Consider the following 22,707-nt stretch of genomic DNA (forward strand, 5'->3'; position numbering starts at 1 on the left):
CATCATCATCATCTTCCTCACCACCTCAAGACACTCTATCGTCGACTTCGTCTCAACGCCGCATTCACCAACTGATATATGCGCCTCCTTGGTTTGACCACTAACCCATACAGTGATAACCATGGTGCATTAAGAAATGTGGAACATGTGTTGTTAGAATGCCTTTCATGTTCCTGGAAGACATGGACTTGGTTGATAAATGGCAAACTCACTTACAACTCAATCGTACACCTCGCATATCTCGCCTGTACATGCCACGGCCGTGTATTTTCTTTTCCCTTTCTGCCCTCCTGCTCCTAGGGCCTTTCTGTCCTCAGTGCCCTTCCCCATACAGAGTAGCATGTAGGCGTCATAAACTGTACACCAGCAGAATTCCCTGTACTTCAGTAAGGAGCTTTCTGTCTCTTTCTTAAGCAGAACACGGAGTCTTTTTATGCGGGAACTATTTCATTTCGATCTCCATCGATACCTGGGACATCACTGTCTAATTTACTTCCAATATTAGTGAAATGTATCCCGGCCGATGCGACCCATTGAGATAGCCTTCGATATGTATATTATTTGCTGTGATTTGCGTTTGATCACTCACACCTATGTTCGGACTTGTCCATCACGGTCCTAACAGCACTTCCCATCCCATCCGATCATGCGTAAGCAGGAAGAGTTAGAAAACAGCGCTTCTTTGGCATCATCAAGTAGATTCCAATGATAGAAAGCTAAATAGTATATGTTGCTGGGCTAGTTTGTTCATAATCTTCAAAATTGGCTAGCGCGAAATCGACAAGGACTACAAAGGAACACAGATAGCGCCTGTCCTGTACATCTGTGTTCCTTCGTAGTCCTTGCCAATTTTGAAGAATAGAAAGCTAAGCAAGTTTGAGAAATAGACGACACAGAAAAGCAGCTGCAGCAAACACCAAGACAAGTACAAAAAGGACCACACAGACACTGTCCTTTTTACGAGGATCCTTATTCTTTCTGTGGGTCTCTTCTGTACGCCTACCTTATACACAATAAAATAGGTGTTTCGTAGCAATAAATGTCTTCGAATGACCTGGATGACTGAATGACTCGTAATAAAAAATAGACCCATGGCATTCCGTTCTCATATTTTCGTGTTTCAACATTGTACCGCAGAAGCTTGAGGGTCTGTACGGAGGAAACTACGGTGGCTGGCATCCACTTCAAGCCAGGCATGTGCGTCGACATTCCTTTGGTCGGAATCCACCATGATCCAGAATATTTTCCTGAACCGGAGAGGTTCAATCCAGAGAGGTAGGTCGTCATTGTGAAAGAATAAAAAAAAAACAAGCGAAACACAATATGGACGCTCAAATGTTAACGTCCGCCATCTCCTCTGTGCCAGTTTTCTATGTGATCGCAAAATTCAAAGCGTGCTGAAATGAATAAGAAGGAAAGGTGTCTATATAGAGTTACGCGTTAGGTCACATGGCCTTTCGCTCTAATATTGTTATGTCTCAAACATACATTCAAAAAATAGGAACCTCTTAATAATAATAAAGCAAAAGACAGGCAGAAGTCAGTGAGGTAACTTTACCAGCGAACCCGAAAGGGCTAGTCGTATGAAAGCTTTTACTACCGGCGATTGTTACCTATGTTTAATATGTTTCTCTCGAGTGATTACAAGTGGCCATACAGAAAGTTGTAAGACGACAAGGGTGAAATTATTCGCGCAAATCGGTGAGATCAGACTATAACCGAAGCATAATACGTGTTTTGGCAATTACTAATTCGTTATAGCTGCTACACATAGTAAATTTATGTTGTTTTTGTTTTGCCGCTAAATCTCAGTTACGTAGTCTGGTACAAGCTGTCGTCAAATCGATGTTGTATTTTTTGATGTTTTATGGTTGTTTGTGAAGTTTTTTTTTTTTTTTTGCTCGGCGGTGCCGCTGTTCTTAATCGCCTGTTATGTGTTTACAATGCCTCCGTATGCTTGTTGTACTTCACATTTGCCAACAGGTTCATGCCGGAAAACAAAGATGTCGTGAGACCGTTCACTTACATGCCTTTCGGGGCAGGACCACGTAACTGCGTCGGCATGCGCCTCGGCTTGCTTCAGGTTAAGACAACTCTCGCTTGTCTACTTCAGCACGTAAGGTTCGAGACTTGCTCTGAAACAATGGTGAGTAATTAATTGTTATAAATATACACGACTTGCATCGACAGCTCACTTCGGGGCCCTACTGCCTACGGAAAGTAATATTGTGCTTTAGTGATTCTGGAGAGTCTACAACACTCCTAATTTCAAATCACTATTTTCAGATCAATGTATACAATGAACATTAAGGTACCAATTCATATCTGTAGGATACCAATTAATGACAGAAATAGCATAAGAACGCGCTAAAATTTGAGAGCACACGCAAGGAGACACATTATTTGTTATACACAATGTAAAATGTGGCATTTTACGAAGTCATTTTAAGATGAGGGGCATTTGCTAGTTGCCGGCACTGCGCAAGCTTACGCACTGTCGAAAAGGTTGAGATTACGCGTTACTGAAACATTAATCAGTACTTTGTATTTAACAAAATAATTGAAGGCATATAAATTAGCATGTTGAGTCTAACTGGTTGGTACACTACTGAACTTGAAGAAATAAGAGCAATAGGAACGAGACGAAGACGTGTACCATCGCCATGCTTGTCTTTTCTCGTCTTGGTCTCGCTTCTAGCGTTGTTCCGCATCAAAGTACCCCTAGTGCATTCGGTCACGTGTGAAGCCGGTGGCTTCCGGGCAGTGTCCTCCCGTATTATTGGCTTCTAGAGACGCATCAAAAACTTCCACGAATATTGGTTCATGATGTGATCCCTGCAGATTTTCTCGTTATTGTCGACACACACCTACATGCTTAGGTTTACAAAAGTACTATTTGAGTGTGTTAGCAGTGTTGCCTTCTACAACTTTGCCTATGTAATACTACCGCTCACCGGCGAGTAGCAAATGCTGGACGGCCCCGGAAGTCAGGTGTAACCAGCTGCTCGAAAGCGCTGGGTTTATTGGGTGCTAAGCAAGCTCAACCATAGCTCGTCCTATTCAGAAATATTACTTATTAACAAGAATATCTTTTCACTGCAGTTGGTTGTTTTTAAATGAGCACATCATTGTATCGACATGAGTTAACGATTGACTTAATGGGCAAGGAAACGGTGTTCATAACTACATGACTAAAGCTCAAGCCAACTGGTGAAGCTTACAAATAAACGTTCAATGAACGGTGGCTGAGGAAATCATATAATTTGCTTCGTCTCTTGAAAGCTAGTTAAAGGATCCCAAGTAAATGTGAATTTTTGCCAAGACCGCATGAGAAGCGTTCGGGCTACTTAATGTCAACGGCCCGTAGCTTCTATGCTCGTATACTATACAGCTTGCGAAAATAAAATTTAGCTTGTTGATTCCGCTAATTTTTGTGCATGCGTGTGCTTTTTTTTTCACTATCCAGATACCTCTAAAGTTCAAGCCGGGACAACTTCTTCCTAACTTCGACGGTCCATTGCTTCTTCAGGCAGTGCCCCGTCAGTCATCTGGAAAGAATGTTTCCTAACGATCAACTATTCGTTTTACGTGATGTGCAATCCGCAAGAGAAATCCTGTCAAAGTATAAATGAAACCAATAAACGGCTCCAAGAATGAAAATCAACTATTGGAAGCTAGAAATGAAAGTTCTATTAGGATACAGTTGATGCTCTTTAGTCGCAGGACGGAAATAAAGTACTTCATTTCACATAATCTTTCGTGGCCTAATATTTAGGTTACATGAAACTTATATCATACGTCATTCTGTTATGACGGCTAGCCCTCACGAGCGTAAACTAATACTACATTGCATGAAGCCAACAAATTTCTCCTGGAGAAGTCATGCACGCAGTGAGCAACTTGTCCTCAAGGAGATTAAAGACGGCTCGATAGATACAGCCTCAAAGGCGCACTGCCTTATCGACTCCTGCTCCTTACCTGTCAGGATACTGTAGACCAGTCGGTTTGCAGCTCCCATCCAGCGTAAGTACAACCCCCGCTGCCTCTACTTCGTCTCTCCCTAAAACGGTATGCACACGGGGGACAAATCCTCGGGGGATAAATGCGGAGCCTAGTGACGTCAGCTCGCAAGAAGAATTCCCCACAAATGTCCCCCAATCACACGGACGAGGCGAACGGAGGGTGAGACCAGTGTTACCAGACTACTCTGGTGGCTTGTACCACCCGTTTCATCAGATGCAGACGACGAGCTGCAGATTGGACGCCCACTGCCGCTCTCTGCAGGAGTAAATGCAACAATGTGGTCAAACAAGTGCCCGAAATTCCACTATATCTCCCACCGTCGAGGGATCGTTTGTCCTGTCGGTGAAAAGGTCCCCATGTCCTCCGAGGAGGCGTGGGGGGGGGGGGGGGGGGGGTCGCGCCCACTCACTAATCCGTAACGTCACGGTCACCTGATCCGCAATCCCCCCGTGCACCCCGCAGATTTCTCCTTCGTGTGAGCACCCCTTACAGGAAGGAAAACGGGAGAGAGGAAAGACAGGGATGTTAACCAGTTTGGCATAACCGGTATGCTACCCTGTACAGGGGGAAGGGATGGGGGAGATTGAAAGAAGAGTAAAGAAAGAGAGGGGAACACACACGCGTACACACAACTTCACAGCGCAGAGCGGCAGTCTTGTGCGGTATGCGGCATCATTAAAAGGTCTACAGCCGCTCGTGTAAGTCTGTTGTCCTTAGGAATTTGGGCAATACCTTGGTTGCTTGAATTCTCGATGACTTATCAGGATGACATTGTAGAACTGTTTCTAGTGTCAACGGTCTGTTGTGAAGACGAGCGAGAGCGAATATGAGGGATTGTCTTTGCGCATCGTAGCGAGGACAGTCGCAGAAGATATGCTGCAAGGTCTCCTCGGTGCCGCAGGCGTCGCAAAGAGCGTTGTCGGCCATCCCTATTCGAAACGAATATGACTTCGTGAAAGCCACTCTTAGCCACAAGCGGCATAGCAGAGTGGCCTCTCTTCGGCGGAGTCCAGATGGTAGTTGATTCGCCACATCTCGTTGAGGTGGTGTTGCCGATAGTTTTGGCTTCTTGAGGTATTCAGTGTTGAGTGCGAAATATTCTTTGCGATCCTTTGAAGCATGGCAGCAGCATCAGACCTTGAAAGGGGTATAGCCTCTTCCTTGTCGCCTTGCAAAGGACAGCTTGTTTCTGTACATAGAATCATTCCGGCGCTCTACGTTTGCACCCATCCCTCCACGTAGATCGGAACTTCCCGGCAGCTTAACTCACAGAGATGGGGTTGTACTCAGAAGGATCTGCATGGGTGCCGCCTTTACTGTGGCCATCCGGACAATTTCGACATCCGGTGAAGAGCCTCCACCACTGGCATGCCACTTCTGCGTTGCCCCAGCCACAGAAGTAACGTTGCATCACCTTCTGAAAACGTGTCCGGGCCTTCACGAGGCTCGCACCCACCACTTGCCTACCCTTGGTTACCACCCAGGTCGACCATGTGACCTAACACACTAGACGCACGGTCCTTTGCACCGGCCGCTCCTGCATCTCATCCAGGAAACAGAATTGTATCTTATACTGTAATATTGGCAGCGCAAAATAACGAGACACAGAAGGGAAACACAAAAAAAAGTGTGTGTCCCGTTACTTCGCGCTGCCAATATTCCAGTATGAACCTATATTAACTAGTTCGCCTTTCAACCCTTCCAGAATTGTATCGTTTTACTTAATTTATGCCGTAGAAAATAGTGACGCCAATAAAAAAAAACAGCAGAAAGGCAGGTCCCCTTGTTGAAGTGTTGGTTCCAGCGACATCCTTCTTTCTACGAGTTCTGAGCACTTCATGCCTCCATCTTCCCCTTAACTTCTCTCCTGTTCACTTTCGGAGTACAACGGAGAACAGAAGTACACGGGTGTTGTACTCCTGTTGAAGAAAGTTTCCAAGAAGGCTTCTTGTGAGAGAACTGCAACTGTCAAATCTACCTCACTCTGCGCCGTCTTCTGACGTAGCCAGTTGCGCCGGAAAGGCCCAGTGAATGCGAAAGTTGTGAGTATTACTACGAAAATAGCGCACTATATACACTGCATACATTTCATTGTTTCGATTTGTAGTTTACATTTAATACGTGCCTTAATATAAGCTTTCATACCCGCCACGGTGGTCTAGTGGTTAAGGTGCTCGACTGCTGACCCGCAGGTCATGGGATCGAATCCCGGCCGCGGCGGCCGCATTTTCGATGGAGGTGAAAATGTAGAAGGCCCGTGCACTTAAATTTAGGGGCACGTTAAAGAAACCCAGGTGGTCAAAATTTCCGGAGCGCTCCACTATATCATGTCGTGGTTTTGGGACGTTAAGCCCCAACAATTATTAATATAAGCTTTTATTCTGTAGAGGCGCCTATCATTTTACCCATCCTCCCAGTTGCAGTTTCTGATAACCAAAGTACTCGTTTCGTTTGGTCTTTTTTTTCTTTCAGGTCAGTTTTTTTTTTCTTTATAAGGTATCGTTATCTACACAAGGACCAGCTTGCCGTTGCGCGCTCCCAGATTAAATACAGGCTGCGCGCTGAGTTGTCAGCTCTATTCTGCACTGGCAGCTGAGTTCGTTCCCAATTAGAGCGACATCACTTCCAAAAGGCATACCGTACACTACGCGCGATAAATATCGCCAACTTGGTCCAAAAAGATAAGCAATTTTTTTGATGGAACTAATGCGGCTTTATCAGCACGAGTGTCGTATCACTTTACCCTTGTGGCCATCTCCATGGGAGAAGCAAAAAAAAAAGAGACCAGGAGGGAGCGTCACGTGATTCCACTAGTCGCGGCAAGCCAACCTCCTCTGATACCACCCCTCCCGCTCTCCGGCAACCATATGCGCTGTGCCTCTTGGGCATGATTAGGCCCCAGCAGCAGAAGTAAACAAAGGGAGTCTACCACGTGACTGGGGCCAATTTCAACCTTGAATTTTTTGTGACTAGGCTTCGAAATTGTCACGTGACGTTCCCTCCTGGTCTTCCGTCCTTCCTCTATGCCCGTCTCTCACTTCCCGAGTTGCGTTAACCTTCTTGATACCCCGCGAAGGGCGTACTGCGCAAGAGTCTCGCCGGCGATGCACGTGGAGGGAGAAGCGCAGGCTTCAATCAGTTGCCCTCCGCGATACGAACGGCCTCTTTTGTCGTTGTTTTATTTATAGCTCGCTGCCGACGCCCCGACGCACTGACGGTCAGAAAGGGATTGAAGCTTCAAGCAAGTCCGATCGTTTCAACGTCTGCGCAAACACGAACGTGGCGTAAGAGTACGTGCAACGACAAACTTTACGCACCGCTCAGCGAGGAATTGTTCTGTGCTCAGAGACTTCGGAGGAATACGCACCATGTTGGCCGCCTTCGTCGCACTTTTCGCGCTCTTATTGACGGGTGTCCTTTGGTAGGTACCATTTCGTTATCGCCATCATTGCGTGAATCAATACTCACGGGGTCATATTTTACAACGCTGTATCTCATTTACATTAGTTTCTCGCTATCCGTTTCGCCTGAGTGTCGCAGCAGGTAATGATTATTTATAATAACTGTTGGGGTTTAACGACCCAAAACTATGATATGAATATGAAAGACTCTGTATTGGAGGGTTCCGGAAATTTCGACCATCTGGAATTCTTGTAAGTGCGCCTAAATATAAGCACACGTGCCTCAGGCATTTGCCTCCGTGCATCTAAATGCGGCCGCCGCGGGCGGGGTTCGATCCTGCAACCTTCAGGTCAGCAGTCGAGCACCATAACCACTAGAAAACCGCGGCGGCTTGCGGCGATGATGGCGGTACAATAATCTGAGAACTCTTGTTGTAAGAAATAGCCCTAAGTTATTTATTTATTTGATTTGTATACATGCAAGCACAAGGACACAGAGAAAAGAGGGAGAGAGCAAGCTGGCAACCGTCACCAAGAGGGGCACAACGCCTGCCTGCTCTTTCGGGAGGAGGGAAGAGACAGAGGAAAGGAAGTTAGGAGGAGAAAAAGAGGAAAGGAGATAGGAAAGTCTTAGCCCTAAGTTAAATAGCCATTTTCAATTCTCAGTGGCTACCTTCCAATAATATGTGGCCCCAGTGATGGAGTCTTTCGCAAGGGCAGCATAACATAGCATCTGTGACATTTGCGTATCTGGGACGCTGAGCGTTTGTTCAGATAAGATAGTATCTTCGTTTTCCTCTTTCCGACGTCTATTCTCGGAATCTGGCGGCAACAGAACACGGCCCGTATTGTTGATTAAGGAGTGTTTTGGTCTGGGCAAGTTGCTGCGACATATTTGCAAAGTTAATCAGCAGAAAAGACGAAGACATAAGAAAAAAAAATTTGCAGTGGCTTAGCTCGGCTATGCCAGGATATACGTAGCGTTAGCAAAGGTCCAGCTGATTATTCGTAGCTTTCCGATTGTCTAGGATTATTAGCCTTCTTCTGTTCATTCTTCGTACGCTGAACCGCTAATTGCCAGGCAACTACTTCGGGATCCGATGAGATGAGCTTCTCGGCTCTTCTGCACCGTCGAGCAGCATTTGCGCTCTCCTTCTCCATGGCGTTACCCACCTGCAAACGCCAGTCAGAGACGCTATCAAGCGGCCCCAGCGCAGCGTCAGACGGCGACTGCACAGCGAAAGCGAATAGCTGTGCGCGCGCCGGCGCCACTCTGGCTATGGCTACGACGTCACTCCTCTCGAATGCGGCGCAGACCAGCAGCGGCGAGCCGCGCGCGGCGGGGGCGGAGTCTGCGCGCGCGCCGGCGCCAGCGTGTCTGCCGCGCCTACGACGCCACTCATCCCGAACGCGCAGACCAGCAGCGGCGATGTCGGAGAGCGCGTGAGATGCCAGCTCCGGTGACCCAGTTGACCCAGCTGTGTGACATCACTGATCCTCGCGCATGCGCAGCACGGCTCATGACCCTCCACGCGAAATCGGCTCCGGCTAGGCAAGCGTAGCTAACTCTACAAAATACGCGCACACAGGGTGTTCAGCAGTGGCCCTTTGAGTGCGTTCTTGAGCTTTATACGGCTGCGCCAGCTGAGAGAAAAAGCAGGAAAACCGAACAGAGCGCCGACTACGAAATGTTTCGTGATTCGAGAAACCGGATGTCGTTTGTGATTGATATACGCCTGTATATTGGCTTCTCGATTCACGAAATGAACAGTCGGTAGTCTGAGCTCTCTTCTGTGTTCCTGCTCTTTCTTTCTGCTTGCGCAGCACCTCTAATGTTCAAGTATGTCCCAACTAGTCTGTAAGGAAGTTTTGCTGTGTGTGCGTGCTTTCTTATGTTTTCGTCTTACGTGCTGATTAACCGTGTTGTTGATCAGGCACGTAGCCTGAAATTCTTTCAAGGGGTGGTTTCAACCATACTTTATGTGTGTTCGTGCGTGCGTTTGAACGTGTGCTTGTGTACATATACATATAAAATTGAAAGTTTACGAGGGTCTGAATCCCCCCTCCTAAAAAAAAGAAGAAACCGGCGTAGCCATGGGGGCCTGGCTACGCCAGTTTCGTTGATGCTTGCCCTTGGAGACGCTGGACGGGGATAGTGGGGGGAGGGGGGGGGCGGTTCAATTTTGTCAGCTACACTCGTGGTGAAGTTTCTAAAGCGGATAACTGCGGAAGGAAGTTAGGAAAATACTTCAAAATATTACCGCCTATGCATTATACGTACACATGGTCAACCAGCCAACCCGAAACCTGAGGCCCCGGTGTTTAGCAGTGGGTTAATCCATACGGCTCATTAAAGTCTTTCTCAATTATTGGTTACGTCTGTTCAGGAATCTTAATTGGTGTTTGCCGCCCGTGTGTTCCCTTTTCCATCTTCAGTCGAACAGCGGTGAGCATTGGCATTTGCCCCATTTTTATGGCATATACGTTTTTTACCCGCGGACGTCTTCCTTATTTTTAGTCGACCAGCGATCAGTAATGGGGCTTGCTCAATTTCTGTGACACATGCATGCTAGAAGATTTTGCTTACATAGGATGGACGAATTCTCCTTTCGCCTAGCCATATAACCACGTAACCTTCACTGTAAAACGAACAATTATCTCGCGGCGCACTTAATACCACTGCAATTTCGTCGCGAGAAGCCGTCAAATATTTTTCTTCAATAGTTGGCCTTATGGCGCAGGCAGATTTGCCGGAACAATTGTAGCCAAGACAGCTAGATGTTGCGGCACGATCGTAACCATATGCAAGGAGCCTCAGCTGACTCTATAGGCAGAGTTTAAAAATATATGCCGACCCACTCTTGCAATAGCCGATGCAATATTCAGCAACTATTGCATGGAGTAAGTCACACTATTTTTCGTGTTCTGCTTAAGTGCTTACTTCGGCGAGATTAATTAACCAACCTTTGAAACAACGAAGCTCGACAAAAAATTCCAATGAGAAAGTTGTAGGCCACTTTGCAAAACGTCCGATTGGACAGTTTCTAACATTTCATCTATTATATGACAGTGTTTTCCTGCTTACTACAGATGCCACGGAATGCAGAAAAATACCACGGGACATGCCCGCCTGCGCGCCCTGATAGCAGTGCTCCCTCACGATCAGCGTGCAAACGATCCCAGCATTTCGCCGGGTTTGCTGCCCCTTAAAAATGCAACAGGGTTGTTGCAAATAACGCTTCTCAGGAGCGGGGGCTGCCCCCCCCCCCCCCAATATGCGAGAAATACAACAAAGGCAGCGACGATGGGGGTGTCTGCGGGGTCTGTGCGATAACGCATCTGTTGCACGCGGCAGTAGAAGCGATAACGGCTGCTCCTGTTTATGGCAGTCATGAACCGCCGCGATAGAAGCATTGCCTTGTACGCGGAACGTTAGGGGGCATTGCAATCACGGCGCTCAAGCGGGCATGTAGTATGATATATTTTTGTAATTCGGTATTTCGCGGGCAATCTGATGTAAGCAGAAAAGCACTAATTCCTAGATTGGTTAATTATTATTGCCTAATTAGGCAAATGAAGCCGGACACAAAAATAAGTACACCATCTCCCGCTAAAGGGGACCATGAACCGATGCGAAGCCGGAGCACTTGCACGATCGCGTTCCGTTGGCGTTCGTTGGGCACCTCGCGTCGTGGAACGTGAAGAGGCACGCTACGCGCGTCGTATCTTCCATCTAGCCTGGCCGTTAGTTCTCACAGGGTGAGCGGGGAACGCGGTCGACAGGCGGGCGAGAGGGGGGCAGGGTAGGAGAGGAGAGAGAAGGGGAGGGGACGCGCATGTGCATGAGCTCATCGCGGCGTTGCGCAGGAGAGAATTTCGGCATGTCTCAGAATTTCGGCATGTTTCAGAGGAAGAGTGGAAAGGGGGAGGGAAGAGGGGAAGTGGAGAGGGGGAGGGGAGAGGGGGAATGGTGAGGGGAGTGGAGAGGAGGTGTGTGTGGAGGGTATGCGCATGCGCAGTAAGGGTGGTCACGCCGCACACCACCACCACCGGATTGAGCTCCGCCTTAAGATACTTCGCATCTAATAGTGGAACTTACTCCGTGCAATAGCCAGCAACATGCATTTGGTTTCGTCGTCATCGAGTGTGTGAGCATATTTTTATACTCTGGTTGCAGTTAGCTGGGGCACCCTGTATATTGTGGCCGGGCACTGAAAGAGCCGCACAAAAACATTGTATACATGTCGTGCAGCTCACATATCTTATCACTTTTTGTTTACTCGTCTTTATAGGTGGGTACGACGGATGTTTACCTTTTGGAAGGGCAAAGGAATCACATATCTTACTTTCTGGCAGTACATGCGCTTCGCCTACGACATCTACACCAAGGTAGGTGAACCACTACCGATGTCTAGGATGTCAAATCAAACTTACTAAGTGCCACATCGTTATGTTTTCGAAAAAAAAAATACTAGTTTATCCCTAATTCAAGCTCACCCCCTGTAAATAATGCTAATGTTTAAAGAAAAATTTAAGCTTAGTCTTTTTACCGAGTACTCCTGGACTTAACCCCACTCTTGTACTCAATAATAAAGGCGAAAAATTACCGTAATCAATAGCCAGGAACTCGCTAGGACCAAACGGTAGTATTAGTTTGTACATGGCAAATAAAGTAATAATAATTGTTGGGTTTGGACGTTTCAAAAGGCCAAATAACGTCAGCTACCGGGCAGATTCAAAGCGTTAAAATGATTCTTCTTACAGTTCGAAATACATTGAAAAAAAAAATGCGGTAGCATCAAATGATCACGCGACAAAGACGACGCAGTGAAAAATATTTACAGTATTGATTATTTGTACTATAGAAGTGTTGTCGTTAATAAAGATATTTTTAGACAGCGCAAACATCTCCGTTTACAGCCTATAAGGTGTCTTGAAGTTCGAGATGTGGTCTTTGTTTAAAGGAACGCCAAGATACGCTCTAACATATAAAACGCCATGCATACTTCTTTCTATTAATAATACAGAATGTTTGAAGCTCATATTGTACGTATGTCTAGTAGATCGGCCGCATTACTTGGTAAATTATTCGGTCGCGTCCCCATCAATGCGGGAAGTGTCACCGTGTATGCAATGCGTATCGCGTCTTGCTTGCAGCCGCTGAACGACGTAGTTGCTCGGGCCTATACAAGATATGGTCGTGTATACGGGTAAGTAAACGTCACGATGTTTCCTTGTGCTTTTGACGCTCTGGCCGAAGTACCACGTTGCCTTTGGGCCAGTATATTAATGACGTGTCCTTCAGCTATGGCGGTGGTACTGGCGTGTTTTCCTGAAGTGGTATTATATTAGCAGTAATGTCGTACCGTGGTCCAACATAACGCCGAGACGTTTTCACGCTGACAGAGTGCCACTCATGCTGCAGTATATATGTTCAATGTATACGCTTTGCTAAGTGAACGACTCTGACTGGAACGCCCTTCCTGTGCGTGTGCGCGCGCGCGTTTTCTTCCCCTTTGACTTAAATTTTTTTTATGTCTCTCTATGTGAAGTTTACAAACCCTATTTTCCCCACGCTTGTGCAGTGTAGCAAACCGGTTACTATAGTACCAGGTTGGCCTCCCTGCTTTTCCTTTTCGTCTCTTTGTCTCTCTATTGCTCAAATTTCCCTACCGATTTTGGGAAAGCACTTGCAGCGATAGCAAGATTTTGCATTGCAATCGAATAGAACGGACGGTGTCCCAAATGTACGCTTCTGCGACACACGCCAGAGCCCCAATGTTTCCAGATTTCTTACATGCTTTAGCATGCCGACTAGGGCACGTAATCGCATCCCACCCGTGCCGTTGCGGCATGTAAGGAGCTGTGGGCTTTGGTGCTAGTGAAACCACACCATTTTACGATTGGGACAGAAAACCGTAACCATTCCCCCCCCCCTCCCTTGATTTATATTTCTTTGCGGCACGCATTACAAAAGACCGTCTGTAAATGCGTAAAATTTACATAATTTGATGCCAAGGTTCTGGAGTACAAATTTAAAGCAAGTGGAAGTGTTCAAATGAATTACAGTGAAGCACTATCTACATCACTTGTATTACAATTCTAGTGTAGCATTATCTCGTACAGGAATGAATTCTAATCACAACGTAAATAATTATCTAATTATTGTACAGACAGTCGTGCTATATTCCTTCATAAACTAATTCAACGACCCACTCAAATTACATACGATAGTTAACCGCTTGCAGCGAGCATTCCTAAAAAGGTAAAAAAGAAATATTTTTTAAATTCCTGCGGAAATGCCCCACGTCGAACGTCCCGTTAAAAATGGCACTGCCTTCACGAAAGCGATAGTGTGTAGCAAAATATTTCAACCACAGGTGATATAAAAGAACTTCAGACATTATGAGTGCTTAATTTACCACTAGCTCAGTACTTGCGGCCTCTTGCTTGCCAATAGCGCACAGAAATGACAAAAGTCGCGCCTCCAAAAGTGAACGCCATGTCGCAAAGGGGTATATGTCTATTTAGCATTTATTATGGGCATATAAATACGTATTTAAAAACGTCGCGGGAATGAGGGCTGACAAAAACTGCCTATTCAATGATTGACTTAACTCGGCCGAAGGAGGAGGAGTAGTATGGAGGCAGGCAAATTTGTGTCTTGCAAGGCGTGTCGGGAATCGTCCCAACATAGCGCCTACTTTCAAGAAAATTTAGGAATCTCTGTTCGAAAGCGCAGCTCGGACAATTGAGCAGCTAGACGGAGCAATCGGAAAGCTGACAGCATGTCAGTCAGTCATCCAGCAAATGGTGACGCGCCGGACCATATAACGCCGTAGACAGCGCTGTCAAATGAATATGTAAACCGTTATCATTCTTAGACTACGTTCATATCCATTGAAAACTTAGGAACAAGTCGGGACACTTCCCTCCTGGCCAGTCTCCTCGCGGAAACATCATGTCATTCACTCTGGCGTGCGGGGAGCCCATAAGCGCCGTAGTGAATGCAACATTTGATTTCCGTATGGCTGTCTACACTTGAAAAATTGTGATCTTAATGCGGTCGGGCTTTTCGACAAAATCCCTGCGAACGGCTTCGGGGCTGTTCAAGGAACCTTTGACCTGACATTCGATAGTCCCATAATGACACAGTTCATGTAAATCAACTTTTTCCTACTTATGATTTACATAGAAAAGAAAAAAAGTGATTTTTACAGCTCCTACCAGGGCACAGTGCCAACTCTAGTGGTTGGCGAACCGGACATCTTGCGCGAGATCCTCATAACAAAATTCAAGCACTTTGCGGACAGATCGGTAAGTGGCCCACAGAGCAGTCGAACGTGTTTAAGAGAAACCGGGGTCATTTAATGGTTATATTAATCTGAGGATATCGTTGTCGACAGAAGACACTGCACCCTGACTCTGTACGGAGTTGTATTGGAGCATATCTAACAGGGTTTCATCCACTCTAATTCGAGACGAGCCTGCGTTCTGCGATTGGTGCACTTAGGAAGTATGGGCACTAGCGTTGAGAATCATATGAAATTAAGAAAATGATTACCGCCTTAAGCACAGCCCTCTTCATCAATTTTAATCAATAGAACAGTAGCCTTACTCCATAATTGTGGCCTTAGTACGCGCGATATTTTTTATAACTTCTGCTACCCACATTTTGCGCATAATTCCCGGTGCTTTAATATATAGCTGAGGAGGCCGCTCACATATCTAGATTTCCTCGATACGTGCTTATGTTTTCAAGATTAACGTAAAATGGTTAGCGTTAGCCACTCACGGCCACGGTGGCAGGTGTTGAACATCCATCGCAACAGCACTACTGACACTCCAACAATTCAACTGTAAGGACTCGCGTTACAGTGAACTAAAATGCGCCGGACTGCAATCTTTAGAACACATGAACGTTAACAGAAAACGTGCGTAAACGATTTTCTTGTTCTTGTCTTACGTAACGCTGAAATTTCGAAGCTGAAAGTAGGGCGGTACCCTTAAATTAGTACTAAATGCATATGAATTCTGTATATGTCTTCGCTTCAAGTCAGCTTAAGTTTGCAATGTAAACACAAGGCACCTTTGGGAATATATTGCAAAACCAACGAAAGCGTGATAAGGAATAGCCCTTTGGCTTAAAAAAGCTCTATTCTCACATTTATTTGCCTCTTTGTTTAAGCGCCTAACGAACAGACGACGTGGTCGTTTCGAAACGATGCATTAAAAAAAATATTTCACATCGTTGTGATACGCACTCTACCTCGTCCAGTTGTCCCAAACAGTGGGAAGCGATGTTTGGAAGAAGGCCATGATGAACCTTCATGGTGAGGAATGGAAGAAGGTGCGAACAGTCTTTACCCCAGCACTCACCACAACCAGGTTGAGGACGGTAAGTGTGCGAAATGCTAAAATCTATCACACACCAGAGCACTACCACAATACATAAGCACTTCTTCGCATTCTTGGTGTGGCATATTGGGCACATGACAAAAAAGAACCTAACAGGCGAAGGCTATGCTGTGAGCATGTTTGTCGACATCGTCTTGCTATGTCAGATCCCGCTAAAGCAAAAAATTCACTCTCTTTTTCATCACGTTGTAAGCGCGAAGCAATTTAGGAGTCCCGCCGGTCGTGTCATGTCCTCTGCTGTCATCTCCAGTCATCAGCTGCCATCTCCTGTTATAGCTTCACGCAGGCAAAACCATGTGTAGCGCAGCCATGTATATTATAACCTAGCAAGCGGGTTGAAAAGGGAAGTAAAGGCGAGGAAGAGTGGTGTGAGTGTGAGGAAAAGGAGCAGAGAAGAGGGCGCCACTGCATCACGAATGAAGGTTTCCTTTCCCGCCATGGATGACGAGCAGGCTGCACGTCTGCAACGCCAGCGCGCATGCCCGTGAACGCCAGCGTCGCCGAAGAGCAAGCGAGTGACTGCTCCGCACTTCCCACATTTCATGTTGAGTGCAACTGCATAAATTTTTATAGACGACAGTCTTTCTTGCGGAACCTAAACGCAGAAATTTTGGTCTGTCTGTCTGTCTATCTGTCTGTCTATCTTTCTGTTTGTCTGTCTGTCACCCGATTCAGCGACCCGGCCAAAGTTGAACCACTTGCTTACTGCCCACCCATATTGAAGTGGTACGGCTGTTCATACTTGTGAACGTTGTCGAACAAAAAGTAAATATTACGCATACCTGATGCGCAACATCACTAGGTAAGTATTAGGCGGTGTGTTCCTTTAATAGAAAGTACAAAGATACGTAATTCTAAAGACCCTAGTTTCTTAAGCTGCGCTGAAAATGCCATATACGCGCCGACGAACGCCCTCTGCCACGGAGGAAGGAAACCCTCTGCACAAGGTCATGTTTCCCGACGTTTTGCCACATGGCGTCCATATCTCGCGCAGTGCCTCCTCTATCGTCTTTATATGGCATTTGCAGCGGAGCACGCAAATACGCTGCCAATTTTTTTATTCTTGATATATCACCAACTCAACTTGTCATGCCAACTCAACTCGCTCAACTTGTCATGCCAGCTGGTAACAGCTTGATATGTTGCTTTACTCCGTTTCACTATTTAAAATTCCTCTTTTCATGACACGCTGTAGGATGGTGTGCCTAAGATTACTAACCTTCTTGAACAGCGTTGTCTAGAAATTAAATCGCACGCTTCGTAGGTTTTATGCTAATGAGAACATGCAATGCCTTAACCGGTGAAAATTACCCTTTCTAGGAATATGACATAGTGTGCTCTTTATTTGGAAGTCTTTCAGGACAATGATTTTCAATTTCAGATAATGGCCAAGGTGAAAACCATTTCCGGAAGGATGACATCACGACTCATGGATGCGGCAACTAAGAAGAAGCCCGTAGACTTCTTCGAGTAAGTTTACTTGAGCGACGCATGCACGCCATTGTTCTGTCCGTCCTTACACGCCTCATGGAAAAACGCACTCTCTTGTAGTGTCTGAATGCCCCAGCCATCATATGCGATGCAATTGGGCTCTTTTGTACATCTTTAGCAGTATAAATGAGATAGATAAGGGTGAGAAAAGTGAGAGACGAATAACAGTTGCAAGGGCAGACCTGCACGCCGCACTGATCAGCATCTGATGTGTTACGAGGGTATCAAGCCAGGTCCTGGTTCGGCAAGGAATACGAGGCAGCGTAAAACAAACAGACATTTGGCACAATGTAAACACAGTGCCCTAATATGACTGTACTTATTTAACAAGCTGAACATTACCTTATCGTAATCATCTACAAGCACTATAGTTAAGCGAGCGAGTATACTTTCGTTACCTCGTCGGTTAACAGGCACTGTGGCCATCATTCGCGAGGGGGCTTCTTCCTTGGTCTCTCGAGGTTCGCCAAGAACGAATCAACGTTCTTGTCGAGCTTGTAAGACCACATTAACTCAGTCACGTTAAACGATAACCATTATCCAGCACTGTTTGCATCACATCTTGCTTCTCTCTCTGCACTCACTTCTCTAGCATCACTTTTCTCAGAGCTCTATTTCAAAATGCAGTCGCTACACCTGCAACACACATGTTCATGTTATTCACAAAGTGCGTGCTCACGCTGTTCACACTCTTTCTGTTCTTTACGTTCACGCTTAAGCTCTTCCGCCTGCATTTTTGTAAGCTCCCCACCACCGACCTATTGAGATAGCAGATAAGTTACCATCAATCAACCCTGATTTTAGAGAATCCGTTGGAAACGTCCATTAGCAATTGTATTACAGTCTTCAAAAACTCACATTTGCGTAAAGTCATCGAATTTGTGGCTGTTTGCAGTGCAGCTTCGTCTACTGTACAAAGCTACCTTGGCGCGGCCTAACTTGGTGACAGCGATGGCGTGAATTGCCCGCCTTGTTCTAACATTCAAACAAAATCCTGGCAAAACTCGGAAGAGAAAAGTTCCCATTCGCGAACTTGCGTCGACGAATCTCACGTGTACCACTGCATCCGCTTATGCCAGTCACTACTCGGTAAATGAGGCTCGTAGTTTCATCTCCCATTGCTTGCCAACCAGTTGTTACAAAGGGGGGTGAAATCGGTCCGCAGCAGTGAATGCTTAGAGCTGAGCGAGAATTTGTATAGCGTAAGTGGGCTGAGTGGTTGAGTTTCGGTGTAGTTCTTGCAGATGCTGTGCATTGGAATCTGCTGCTTAACCTTCCGAGGCATTGGGCGTGTACCGAGACATTCAGCTAAGCTGCGGAATGCACGCTGCATTTCGTGCTTAAGGAACTGTGGGACAACTGCCGAGGACTTCAAGTACCGACTAGAGCCATCCTTTCGTAGCTACGCCCATCGCGATCTCCTTCCTGTGGCAGGGCAGTCTGTTGTGCGGTTCGCCTTCTTATTTTTTTTCTTTTCTTTTGATAGCAATTATATGGACAGTCTCGGCTGGAAAATGTCCGTCCCCGTCGCCGTCATTCACCGTATATGTATACGTATGTGTATATATAGAAAGGCCACAATGAAAAATAATTAAGAAATTCTTTCCGACGCGCGGAATCGAACGGGCGACCTCTCGCTTTGCAGCCCGCCGCGTTAGACGTTAGGCCACGACAGCACCGTCTCTCAGCCTGCTAACGGCGAGCTATTTATATACACCATGTAATTCAGCATGCTTTCTTAGTGACCACATAGATGGCGCGACGTGCGCGCGTGTTGCGCGCTTTAAAGATAGTCGCCCCGCCCCTGCGAACGCCGTTGCTGTTCGCTCTACAGGGCGTCGTCGCTTTCGTGCGCTTATCTCAAGGAAAGAAGGGGCGGCCGGTGGGTGCTTCGCTTCGCTCGCTGCAGCGGCAGCGTTTGCGAAAGGAGCGCGCTGTTCAAATAGAAATAAGTAACAACTGTGACAATTAGTTCGCGCTCGTCTTGTGTGTACCTGTTCGTTTGTTTCGTGCGTCCTGCTTTATGTTTGAGCAGTGCGCTTCAAGTGTCGAGCTGTGACGCATTTGTTCGCGCTCGTCCTGTGTGCGTTCTTTTCGTGCGTCCTTTGGGCTCGAGCGATGCGCTGGCAATTTCGAGCTGCTTTCCGTTCTTCGCGCTACATTACAATTTATTGCTATCGCAATCATTGGTTCGCCGTTGCGGCGAAACTGTGACTTTTTTTTTGCGCCCGTATGACGGTTTTGAGGACGGACAGCAGCGATGCACAGCATTAGAGTACTGTAACACTGCACCGAGTCCCTGCGAAAGTCCTAGAGTGAAGGAACAAGCCTACCGCGCGCGTAGTTTGTAGTTTGCATGGAAAAACGAACTGAACAATTGGTAAAACGCTCTTACGCACCAGATGGCACCAGATGGGTCACACCAGATGGCTCCAGATCCCACAGGAGCACTAGGGTTGTTGCTTTCGTTATTTCATGTTTATACGGCAAATTGCACTAATAACTTCCTCGCAACTTTCTTCTTCTGCTGCTCGCACAATCCTTGAATTCGTTCGCCCCGTCTTTGAATATCAGCAGCTTGTGAAAGCTTCATGTGACCGTCTACCGAGCTTGCACCCCCGATACACGGAAGGCTCCATGTTCGGGCCGCCTTCCAGACTTTACACACGCACAGGTGTGAGTTAGCGGCAAATACAATGCCGCAGTAGCTGTTGAGCGTCGCTACGTTACAATTTTAGATTTCGAAGAACCAAAACATACCTTTCTCGATTTTACGAAGTTCCCGATTTAACAAAAATCATCCGACCTTTGTTAACTTGAATTTCAACTCTATATGTAATCCATCAAGCAGAGCTCAATCAATTTTAAGGCATAAATACCTTTCTTTGCAGATTGTCCAATAATACGGCGCTTGACATAACAACTGCTTTGAACTACAGTGTGGATATAGACAGCGAGAAGGACAAAGACCACCCCTTTATGAAATGTCTTGACGCTATTTATATGGGCACAGGTGGTTGGAGAGTCGTGATGTTGTGTGAGTAACTCGTTTTTTTTTACTAGAAATGAGGTGCACGCATCACCGGATTTGTATGAACATAACGATAGTTAACTTGATCGACCAGGAAGGTCTTCACCAAGGTATTCACACGTGCGAGCTGTGGGGTGCTGATCAGGGGCGTAGCCAAGGGGGGGGTTGGGGGGTTCAAACACCCCCCCCCCCGAAATTTTTCAATTTTGCTTGCGTATATATGCACGCACACATACAAACGCACGCACGAACGTACATAAAGTATGGTTGAACCCCCCCCCCCCCCCCCCCCCCCCTCCGAAAAAAATTTCTGGCTACGCCCCTGGTGCTGATTGGGTTAGGCACGAAAAGCTTGCCAGAAAATGCTGCTGCATGCTTGCCTAAAAGCAAAACCGCGGGCGACGTTATTTATTTACAAAAAAACTACCTCATGTCAAACTACACATTCAGTGGAAAACGTCCAAAAGATATTGACATAGTCAATGAAACACGCTGGCAAAAACCAGCGTTAAACGCTGTAAGAGAAAGAACGATGGCGCAGCCAACGAAAAAAGGCTGGAAAAAAATATTGGAGCTACCAATATTTATACAATGTTGGCGATGCGTATGACGGACAATGTTGGCTAAAGACATCTTTGCCATTATTGGCGATATGTTCGACGGACAATATTGGCTAGAGCCATCTTTGCAAACATTGGGCCATCATTACCTTCCAATATTGAACCAATGCAGATGTCGGTGTAGCAATAGCCCAAAAGCCAACGTAGGACCAATATTTCTGCCAATGTTGCCAACCTTTGGCCGAGATTGGTCCAATGCCGGCGTGCTGCCTGGATCTGTATAATTTTGCATCGCTCAGACATCTAAGTCTCACTTGGAGAATCACTGCTACATAAGATGCATAATAACTGAACAGCGAAGTTTATGGTTCGTTCTGTAAATAGCCGTTTATAATATTTTTCTGTCCAGCGAAACTTCTTTGGCCTGCAGTTTAAGATATAGTTGAATGCGACACTATGTGCTGTCATTCTGTGACGGCAATATATATGCGTGCTCCTCAAAGTGCTGAAGGAGAGATTTTTTTCCTAGATTGGATGCAGTTGTAACGATGTTCTCAAAACTTCGAATTTCTGTGAACGTAGTGCTGCCTGGTATAGCCTATTCTGATCCGGTAACCACCTCAGGCATTACACCATGCGGCCTTCAAAGCACATGTCCAAAGACCACTAACTAACTAGACTGGGCTGATACCTTAGCATCAGAGCCAAACATCTGAAGACAAACTGTGCTGTGAACTTGCGTTCAAAGTTAAGTAATGTTACAGGTTCGATGTTGTCATCCGAGATTTCCAGGCTAACTCCGCCTATGAAAAACATCTAAACCGACCGACGGACCGAGAAACCGTTTATAATATTTTTGTAAAGCTTCCTCGAGCACCTGGAAATGGTCGTGTGTTGCTATGTGGTGCAACATATAAAAATTCCCCTTTGTGAACATTGCCACTAGAAGCAATGGTCCCTTAGACGTACACATCGCTCGAACGGACCATTCTTCGACACCCGGCGGCACACCGACGGACATGCTCGAGGTCAACGATCGAGAAGACGAACAAAAACCTCACCTCACCCCATGCTCAACAGGGAACAATTCATGCATTGTCGTCTTATGCAAACAAACACCTACTCCGCTTACATAGGCTTCACAAAATTTTTCCCGAACACAGAGACAAGTGCCCGTGGTTCGACTCAGTCCACGCATCGTGCGGCAGACGCCGTCTCGCCGCTAGTTAACGACATACAATTGGTCGTGAAAGGCGCGACACTCCGAATCGGACTTGGCAAGGCCATCGGCGACCCTCGATCATAAGCGGCAAGCCTCAATAGCCTGTGGGGCACTGGATGAGGAGCTCCACACGCAGTGATCAAGTAGCATTTACTTCAAGAAAGTTGTCTTTCTTTCTCTCCCTCTCTTTATTTCTAGAATATGCGCTCGTACTTGGCGCAATACACGTACTTGTTTAGAAATACTAGACAATTTCGGGGCTTTTACTTTCTGCTTGTCAATGTTACACTGAAGTTCTCCAAATCGTAAAAATAAATATCTTTTGTAAGGACACATTGCTTGGAGAATAAGTTGCTTTAATTATACTTCACATTCATGAAAACTAACAGACAATCAAGCAGAGGATAGTATATAGCGGACGTTACTTGCAGTGGTTAATATACAAATGCGAAGGTTCCCCTCCTTTCGTTTACTCATACTTAGTTCTTTAGAAAAATGCCTACAGAGAGGCATGTACGATAATTCCGTGCCGGAAGTCCACTTTGGGAGCTTCATCTTGCA

The 22,707-nt window shown here is 46.3% G+C and overlaps 1 protein-coding gene across 1 annotated transcript in view; it reads left to right on the plus strand.

The window, feature by feature from the left end:
• LOC119391234 (uncharacterized) overlaps window positions 1-22,707 on the plus strand; it is a 56,977-nt gene that overhangs the window by 17,008 nt on the left and 17,262 nt on the right. Inside the window, exons 12-21 of the mRNA XM_049415201.1 lie at window positions 1,138-1,275; window positions 1,984-2,146; window positions 3,467-3,539; window positions 7,270-7,444; window positions 11,717-11,813; window positions 12,582-12,634; window positions 14,645-14,741; window positions 15,703-15,822; window positions 17,224-17,312; window positions 20,225-20,370. Coding sequence (XP_049271158.1) covers window positions 1,138-1,275; window positions 1,984-2,146; window positions 3,467-3,539; window positions 7,270-7,444; window positions 11,717-11,813; window positions 12,582-12,634; window positions 14,645-14,741; window positions 15,703-15,822; window positions 17,224-17,312; window positions 20,225-20,370 — 1,151 coding nt within the window. The remainder of the gene's footprint in view (window positions 1-1,137; window positions 1,276-1,983; window positions 2,147-3,466; window positions 3,540-7,269; window positions 7,445-11,716; window positions 11,814-12,581; window positions 12,635-14,644; window positions 14,742-15,702; window positions 15,823-17,223; window positions 17,313-20,224; window positions 20,371-22,707) is intronic.

Source organism: Rhipicephalus sanguineus, chromosome 4, assembly GCF_013339695.2.
Source record: "Rhipicephalus sanguineus isolate Rsan-2018 chromosome 4, BIME_Rsan_1.4, whole genome shotgun sequence".
Lineage (NCBI taxonomy): Eukaryota > Metazoa > Arthropoda > Arachnida > Ixodida > Ixodidae > Rhipicephalus > Rhipicephalus sanguineus.